This window comes from Pterocles gutturalis, unplaced genomic scaffold, assembly GCF_000699245.1.
Source record: "Pterocles gutturalis isolate BGI_N339 unplaced genomic scaffold, ASM69924v1 scaffold25331, whole genome shotgun sequence".
In the NCBI taxonomy this organism is placed as follows: Eukaryota; Metazoa; Chordata; class Aves; order Pterocliformes; family Pteroclidae; genus Pterocles; species Pterocles gutturalis.
In genome coordinates, this window is record NW_010098542.1 from 2,966 (window position 1) to 12,030 (window position 9,065).

General features: G+C 45.0%; 1 protein-coding gene across 1 annotated transcript in view; it reads right to left on the reverse strand.

Moving 5' to 3' along the window:
* Positions 1-2,518: 2,518 nt before the first annotated feature.
* LAPTM4B (lysosomal protein transmembrane 4 beta) overlaps positions 2,519-9,065 on the reverse strand; it is a gene marked incomplete at its 5' end in the record, with an annotated part of 8,324 nt that continues 1,777 nt past the window's right edge. Inside the window, 2 exons of the mRNA XM_010073507.1 lie at positions 2,519-2,725; positions 3,334-3,407. Coding sequence (XP_010071809.1) covers positions 2,519-2,725; positions 3,334-3,407 — 281 coding nt within the window. The remainder of the gene's footprint in view (positions 2,726-3,333; positions 3,408-9,065) is intronic.

Below are 9,065 nucleotides of genomic sequence, written 5' to 3' on the forward strand. Positions count from 1 at the left end.
TGCATGTTTTCCAGCTTTAAGCATTGTTCTTTACACTGAGAAGCAGGCAGACAAAACCTATGTCACCGACTGAGAAGGGATGTCTCCTCTCCATTACTATTCTTTGCTGTTTTTTTCTGTCCACAAATCCCATGAGAAGTTTTTGGGAACAGCAAAAAAACCTGGGGACTTTTGTTTTGGCATTTAATTCCCTGGACTGCTTACAGGGTCACTGCATCCCAGGTACAGTTGTCATACTGTATGCTCATTTATATTCCTCATTTTTTTAACTTGTTTTTGCATTTAGCAATGTAACACACATTAATGACTGGACGCAGGTTCTTGTCAGTCTAGCTCACGCTGATTAAAGGTTCTCTCCTTAGAGTTATTTACTTCTTCATTAATCCCTGTGACAGTGCCAGGCTTTAACAAAAGCGATTTTGCCAGGAAAAGGCACAAGTACTGCCTCTGGGAAATGCAGAGATGTGCTCACTTTGGGCCATAGGTTCTTTCACAGAATAGCTGGATTAGGCTCCTGCTCTCAGCTTCCCACTGGAGGACCCAATCCCTCTAGACAGTGAGCTGGGACAAGCTTTCCCAAGGCTGACATTGGCCTGTGTGAGTGGCCTCTTGGGTACCAAAGCTATTAATGGAAGTCAGGAAGAGCACGAAATCTACTGCGGATTCCTGGAAACCTTCCTCTACCCAAAGCAGAAACCCACTGGCAGATGGTCAGCTTGACCACGACCCTTTGCAGGCTGCCAGCTAACCCCACCTAATCCCTTTGATACATCCTTTATCGATCTAGTGTTTCATTGTTGCTCTGAGCATCATGCTACGAAGTCGAATGTCTTACAAAAGCCTATTATGCCCCTGCCTGTCTTTATTGACAAAGCCAGTAATCTTGTCAGTGGAAGAAAATGAGTTTGCCTGCAGGACTGACTTTCCGTGAAACTGTGCTGGCAGTCGTTAATCATATTCCTCTCTGCTAATCCTTTATCAATTGACTCTCATCTCAGCACTTCTTCTGTTATTCTGCTTGGTAGCGATGTCAGGCTAATCAGCCTATAATCATCCTGGAAATCCCCCTTGCCCTTTTGAGCACTGACAGTTTAGCACTCCTGAAACCTTGGGGCATTTCATTACCAGTCCGGAAAATGATTTACAACAGCAAGACAAAGATGTGTGCAGAGGTTTTAACGCTCCAGAGCTGCTCTGCTGCACTGTTCCCAACACCTTCCAAGGCCTGCTCTCTGCTTCTGCTGCAGAAGGGACTATTATTTTCCCACCTGCAGGAACGACAGGGATGTTTTAGCAGACATTTGGAGAGAATCAGCTGCTCTTTGCCCTTCTGGTGAACTGGCTCCAGCTGTGGCACCAGCAGAAGAGCAGAGTCTCTTTGGTGCACAGCTCCCAGCCGGCTCCTGTCCCCTTCACATTCTCGCACAGTGACCAAGACTGAGCAAAACCTGGTTACAACTCCTGCTCTGGGAAGGTGAGGGGGAGTTCCTGCAGCCACACAGACGCTTGTGCTGCCACAAGAGCAGGGCTGGCACCGGTGCTGCGGTGAAGGACTGCCGGAGAAGGATGGGCAGGAGGGCTCCAGCCAGCGCCAGTGCCAGCTTCCAGCACCCACCAAGCTATAGCCGTAATTTGGTCTTTTCCACTCATATCTCTGAGAACCTTTTCAGTTATTCCTCTGCTTCTCTTCCAGCGTAGCATCAGCTGCGAACGCAGGCGGGTGTTAAATGAGGTGAAGGATAACAGCCCCCTGACGCATCCCAACTCTCGCTGGCTTGACACATTGCCTCTTCCTGCAGATTTGTGTGGCTACTTATCTGCCTGCTGTTTCTCATTACCTGTTATTTATAGTGCCCTAGCTAGTTTTCCATCCACATAACAAAGTTCACAGACAAGCTAATCTATATTCAGGTTCTCAAGGCAGATTTTCAGAGCCAGCTGCAGTGTTGGCTTCTCCAGAGCTCTGCAACTCCACCTGAACCCTACCGGACATGGCACATGGTTCTGCGCTGAGAAACAGCCTGCTGGGCTGGTCTTTAGGAGGCTGGAACCATATCTTGTAAGCTTATGCAATGCTGGCTATGGATATTTGGCCAAAGCAGACCACGGCAAGAAGGGAGGCTCTAGTTGTCCCCAAGACAGAATCCAAAAATATTTTCTATCAAAAACAAACCTACATTGAATCAAACCAATGCATAATGAAATCTGTGTTAAAGCCACCAAATAAATTAAAAGGAGCAACAAAACATCCTTGAGACAGCACCAGAAATAAGCTGCTGGATATGAACACAATGACTCTGAATCCAAAAGCAATTACTTATTATCTATGTCTTGCAATATGAGTCTCATTCTAAATGAAGTGGTGCTGAGAGCTTCCACGACATCGCAAAACTCCAAAGCTCTGCACAAATACTGCAATAAGTTAGTAATGCAACCTTGCAAGGATGTTTAATGCAGACTAGCAAGGACTGAGAGGACTTTTCAAGGACTGCATAGGAAGTCAACAGGAAACTGTTGGCTAGAAATACAGGACAAACAGTGCACCTTGCACAGTGTTTTCCCCCACAAAGCCCCAAAGGCTTGTGAACATCAAGTGATTTACCAGCTGGCGGAGGTAGTCCTGGATTGTGCTGGGATAGACGAGTACACTGATGGCAACCAACGTGTTGAGAGCAAAGTCAAAGATCTGGTAACAGAAGAAAGGGATGATCCAAGCTGCATGTTGCTAAAAAGGAAATAAAATAAAAACTCGTCAGCTACAAGTTAAAATAGAAGGATATACATCTTTCTGCACTAAAATCTAAGGAATATTTGACAAAAAGCAATGTTAAATCACCTAAAAGAAATATGACATTCAGACAAAAGGGTTGTCCAAGCCAGTTTGGCTCCTGAACTGTGGTAATATGTGTGGTGTTGGTCCCACAACTCATTATGCTAGGACATTTAGAAACTAAATGATATTCTTTTTCCCCCTAATTAGTAGGACTAATACTGGGACAAACCACAGGCTTTGCAGGTGAATGGGGAAAAAATTCCCTTAACATTGGTAGTACAAGATTCAGTTATCTGAATTCACAGTTTGCCCAGAGCTTACTCATATTGGAAACTGCAGATAGTCAACACAACCGGGCAGTCTTCCTGCTGGCAGCACGGAGCCCTGGCATACCACTGGTCTAAGTAACCAGTTCTACTGCCTCTTAGACTTTTTTTTTCCCCTTTCAGTTTTCAGCTAAACAACTAAACAAGAAGTTGTTAGAAAGCACTTTTCTTAATTTCGTTTCTAGAGTTGTACAGATCACTTGATTCATGCCTTCACTGAATATAATGAATTACCTTATATGCGCCGTACGTAGCCATTGCACAGATCAGAATCATAAGAAGAGATATTGCTGTGGCAATGCACATATCTGGAAGAGAAACACATCAAAATGACTGCAGATAAATTCAGAGCTTCGTTCTGTTATTTTGTCATCTACCTCACGCAGAGCATCTCAAAGGGCAGGGTGTGAAGTAGGTAGAGATGTATCAAGTGCATCATTCAGCCACTGCTGGAAGAAATCTCTTGCTCTTGGGGGAAACGTCCTAAATATGAGAAGCACAGAGAGTGATTACACTGTGCAGGACTCTGCAGCCTCTATGAGGTTGTGGAAATGCCATGAATGGTTTAATTTTTTTGAGGATTTTCAAAAATCAGGACCAGTCTTGACAAGAAGACCATTCTGCAGGTGATGATGACATCTACAGTCAGAAAGTGATTGCTTTTCTACACAGCAGATTGGTTTTGTACTAATAGCTGCTATATACCATTGCTCACAACTCTCTAAAAGCTCTGGAAAAGGAGAAATGAATTTTTAAAAGCAAAACTGGTGGGTAGAGGCATCTTAGAGGAGAAGTAACATCTTGGAAGTTTTCATTTCAGCCAAGAATACTACAGAGATATACAGTTTATTAATGAAGATGTATAATTTTTACGGAAGGTGAAGTAGTAAAAGACAGAAAATATTCTTTAAAGATTTGATTGGAGTAGTTACAGGACTCCTATCTTTTTCCTCTATGGCCGCTCAGCTTTAAATTAACTTTTCATTAGATTTCAGAAGTTCCTAAGCCATGAACAGCTAGAAGGAGATCCTGGGTGAAAAAATTACATATGTTTGGTCTTTTCATATACACCTCTCTTGATATCATTACAGGCCATAGTCAGGATACCAGAATGCATTTCTGAACTCAAACTTACAGTCAGTTTGAGAGTGCAACTGAGCATTGCAACTACTTTTCTGAGGTTAAGCCAGTGCACAAAGAGGAGAGAGGACATGAGATGGATAGGACATGACTTTAGACATCCCACCTCTGTCATTATCTGTACCTGCTGTTCACGTTGTTGTCACCAGGTGAACTTAAACTACCTGCGTTTGGTGGACTCGATACCCACAAACACATGATGCTGTTCAGGCTGTACACAACCCATCACTGCCTGACTTTGGAGGTGTTTGAAGTGTGAAGATGCCTCCATTTGATTAGAGTTCCCATAACATCTAGCTCCAGCACACAATGAGGAACACCCCACAGCATGGGACAGTCCCTCCACCTCCCTGGCTGCATCAAAATGAGGTTCTGGGTAGGTGCCCTGGAGCCTTCCTCAAAGTCCCTGAAAGGTCCTGATCTGGTGGCTGTGGACTGATCTCACCTACCACGAGCAGGCAGTAGTGCAGGATCATTTGGTTCATGGATGAAGAGGGTGGACAGACACTAAGTCTTTTCTGTCATTTTTCCAGCCTACCGGTACAATCATCCGTGTAGAAGACAGAGAACCCAGTCCTTGATCCTCCTCTGCCTGAGGGAACACAAAGCCTTGCACTAGCGCAGAGCTCCTGCCAGCACTAATCCAGATTTCTGCTGGCCTTTGAAGCAGAGAGGAACCTGAGACTTGTGAAGCTGGCAGAAAAATGAGCAAGAGGAGACTGTTGCTAGCTGGTGAGGTCATTTCCAGAGGGTGCTTATGTACCTGGAGCCACAGGCTCCTTGGGTACTGTGCCTACCAATGGCCTGACTAAGGACTTAGGAACCCAAGTCTCCCCTTTTGCAGGACACTGCCTGTGTCCTTGTTTCAGGACTCTTGCTCGCTCGCTCTCTCTCTCTCTCTCTCAGCTTTTGTCCTTGTGATTGCATAGGGACTCAAATGCAACAGAAAACATGTTGCAGGCTGCTTCCTAATTTAATGGATGGGGCCCCTTTCCTGGGCACTTGGAGGAGCACATTTAAACTCCACTGTAGTCTGATGAGGACCTGGAGTCCAGATGCCCTTAATGACAGTGCAAATGCTTGAATCTTTGCCTTATTGTCCAAAGAAGCAGGTCTCACCCAGGAGAGCCACCAGCACTCAGCACTGAGGTTAGCTGCACCCCTGCGCTCTCTGCTTCCTGCCCAGTGGCTTTATGCAGCTTGGCTTGTGGGGGCTTGGAAATGCCATCGGGAGGTAACTGGGCTCTCTGCTCATCATTCAGGAGGGGATAGCATCTCAGTGCATCCCAAATTGCTATTCATCCCAAACTGCTCTTCAGAGGCACCTCCTTTTCTTTGTGTAGAGAGTCTGGACATCCAGCACAGGCATCTGAGCTTCATTGCCACGACAAGTCTTCAGCTTTTTAGGAGCTGGAAGGCTGTGCTGTGTCTGTTAGAGTGACCTTAATTCTGCCCTCAAGAGGAAGAAGCACCCACAAAAAATCCCTGTACTAACAAAAGGTACTGCAGCTTCTTCAGACACTCTTCACTGCGTGGTCATTTACTCTGGCTGCCCACATACATCCTGTGAAATCAAAATGATTTTGAATGGACCTGCTACAATCAAGGTAATGAAAGAAAAGGAGGAAAGTGGAAATGGCTGCCTGTAGCCACTGACCTCGATTGAAACTCTTGTAAAAGAGGCGCTCGGATCAATATTTTTATTTTAACCATCACTTTGAAGGCATTGCTCATGTATTTATTCTGTCCATTCTTAATCCTAGTCACCTATCCAAGGGGAAGCTGCTGTCATTGTCATTTGCAGCAGATGCAGCAGTCAGGCCCCGCTTTACTTGTGACTGTGGCAGTACTGGTTCAGAGCCAGAGCCAGCAAACTGCGATAAATTTGACATTGAAGCTCTGGTCTGGCACAGTCCTGCTCCCTGTCTCCAGTGTCTCTCTAGCTGTCCTCCGCCATGCCAAGTCCTAGTTGGCTCAAGCCGGTTCTTTCTCATTTAAGGCTTCATTGGGTTTTTTGAGCTGTGTTGGCTTGAATTAATCAGAATGAAACTAAATATGTAGCACATTGAACAAGAAGCTAGCTAACAGGGGTGTGTGAGTTTTTTTTCCAGCCATGTTGTGCTTTCTGTGGCATTCATGGCTGGAAGGGCTGTACTTGGGCCACTGCAGTGGTTATACAGCCTGTTGTCCTAGATGGCTTTCTGAGTTTTCTGCTTGGGTTTAAGGAAACCAGCGGAGTTTTTTTTCCTCTTGTACCTTGCAGTGAGATCCTACCTTCCTGACTCATTGGGCAGAAGATGCTGCTGGGGCTGGGCAGAGCTCCTACCATGGAGTGCTTGTGTGCACAGCAGGCTCTGCAGCTGGAACTCCCTCGAATGCTTCTCATGAGTATTTCCTTGCCTTCCCCTCTCCTCTTGCAGCGGAGGCTGGTGATGGGTGCTGCAGAGACAGGGAGGAGCAGCCAGCGAGGCCAGTCCCTGAGCCAGGACCTGTGTGGAGTGACGGAGACCTCAAATCCTCCAGGTCATCCCCTGCCCCGGCCCTGGAGCTAATTGCTGGCTCACAGCTCTGACAGCAGGGGCCAGAAAGCTGCTGATCAGCAGCCTGCAATCCTCAGGCAGCTTTGCCCACCCTCCTAGATTATTTATCCAGCAGCTTGGCCTCCTTAGTGCCAGCCCAGGGCAGGGACACGGGCAGATTTTGTCCTGAGCTGCTGGCATCGGTGTTAAAGTTCTCCTCAGTTTCTACAGGGCGCACACAGGATTTCAGTCCTTGTTGTCATACAGCTTGTGAAGCATCACGCACATCCATGGCACTGTGAAGGCAGTAAATAAAGCCAAGCAACACACACGGCTTGTTTGGGCTGTTGACATGTCAGGATCATGGTCTGTATCTGGAGAAGCTGAGCAGGAGGCTCAGGTGAAACCCTCTGGGAAGTCAAAATGATTTATAGGGCTTTCCATCTCCTGCCCAGAGATTGTTAGTCTGTCACAGCAGCAGTATTACACTGGGCAGCTCACACGTTTCTCATTTTCCCTAGTCCAACTTCTAGTTCATAAACTCCCTCAGGCCCTAAGGAAATAACAAAAAGAAAGATGAGACTAAATGGGTTCAGCTGAATATCCGGCATAGGAGGAATCCCAGGGTTTTCCCTGGCTCCCAGATGTATGTCTCAGAGAGCCAGCCAAACCACACACCCCAGTGTCTTCCAGTACCTCCATGTGCCGTGTGGCAAGTCTTGGCAGACTTCTTTCCTCCTTGTTTCCTTTTGTAGAACAGAAGGGAAAAGCTATAGCCTACAGCTTTTTCTAAAGTGCTCAGGCAAATCCTTCCTCTGCTGAATCAAACAGGCATTTTGGAGCCTCTGGGAATGCCCTGGGAACTAATTCCTGAAATTCAGGCTGCGCAGCCATTCACAGAGGAACGGATGCTGCACTGGTATTTTCAAGCAGTTCACGCTAGACTGGCTCCGGTCCTGCACGTAGCAGGAATTTTTCCAGCTGCTGGAACAGAAAATTAAAAATGCTCCATAAACCAGGCCTGGGCACAGCCAGAAAGAAACATGAATACAAATATTGGGGGAATCTTGGTTTCTTGGAAGTAAAGTGAAATCTGTCATTAACTTCAGGTTACCCATCATTCCAATCCTGTCACTCAGCTGATAAGTTTATTTTCAGCTGATGATAAATTTATTTCCAGCTGATATTTTCAGATCTTTTATGAAAACCTATTTGAGGAGGGAGGGAAAGGGAGTAACAATTTTACATTCAAACTCTGTGTCTGTATTTTTTTTTTTTGTTTGCTATTGATAGGAGCATCAAAAGTAGTAATTAGAATAATGGCAACTAATATTTCCATCATTATTGTTTGTCAACACATAACAACTTTGGGACCTTGATTAGGATAAAAAATTGGTGTATCTTCCTGTATTTCATACACATAGGTTCACATTTAAGAATTTCAGCACATGCAGCTAACCTGGGAAACATTTTTTCAAAAAAAAAGACAAATAAAAGTAGGGCAAGTCTGTCTGATGTTTTATCTCATAAGAAAACATTTCCTCAGATTTGAACAAATGTAGTCATACTTAAAGAAAAAATGAAAAAAAAAATCTCCTGCCAGCTATTTCCAGTAGCCATAAAAGCCCGTAGCTTGATTCAGCTGCCTTTACTCAGTAAGGCATTAAACCGGAGGGAGTCAAAGAATAGAAGACGAAGTTAATTCAGATGTTCATTCGCAATTTAACTGTCTGTGAAATGTTCCCTTTACCGAATGGAAATGAGGTCGCTTGGCCCACAAGCCATCCTTTTACAGTCTTGCAGGGTTCACTTCAGAAGCCTTGATAAAAAAATGTAGAAAATACAATTTTCAAGTGTAGATGGAAATCCCCAGTGTACTTGATCTGACAGCCACTGCATTACAAAACAGAATTACTATTTTAAAGCCTTGGGCACTGGCAGGCCTCTGATGTCGGCTATATAAAACCACCCTGACAGACAGTCATTACCAAGGCTAATCTCTGAGAATTAGGACAAGGCAGTCAGTTTTAATATGTCAGAATCAGCTAGGAGCCCATCTGCATCTACTGTGGTCCTTACTTTCTTAAACCCAGTTATATAAAGAGATTTTTAGTTGGAAGTGGCAGGTGGTTTTTCAACGAAGACACAATAAAGTAGCAATTTCCCCTTATTATTAATTTTATATAGACCCTCAAGGCAGATCTGTACTAAAGACCTTGTGGAAACAAGCATCCCTTAACCGATACCTAGCAGCTCTGACACACCGTGGGTGCAAATATTTTTCTCATGTGCGGGACTATTCCTTTT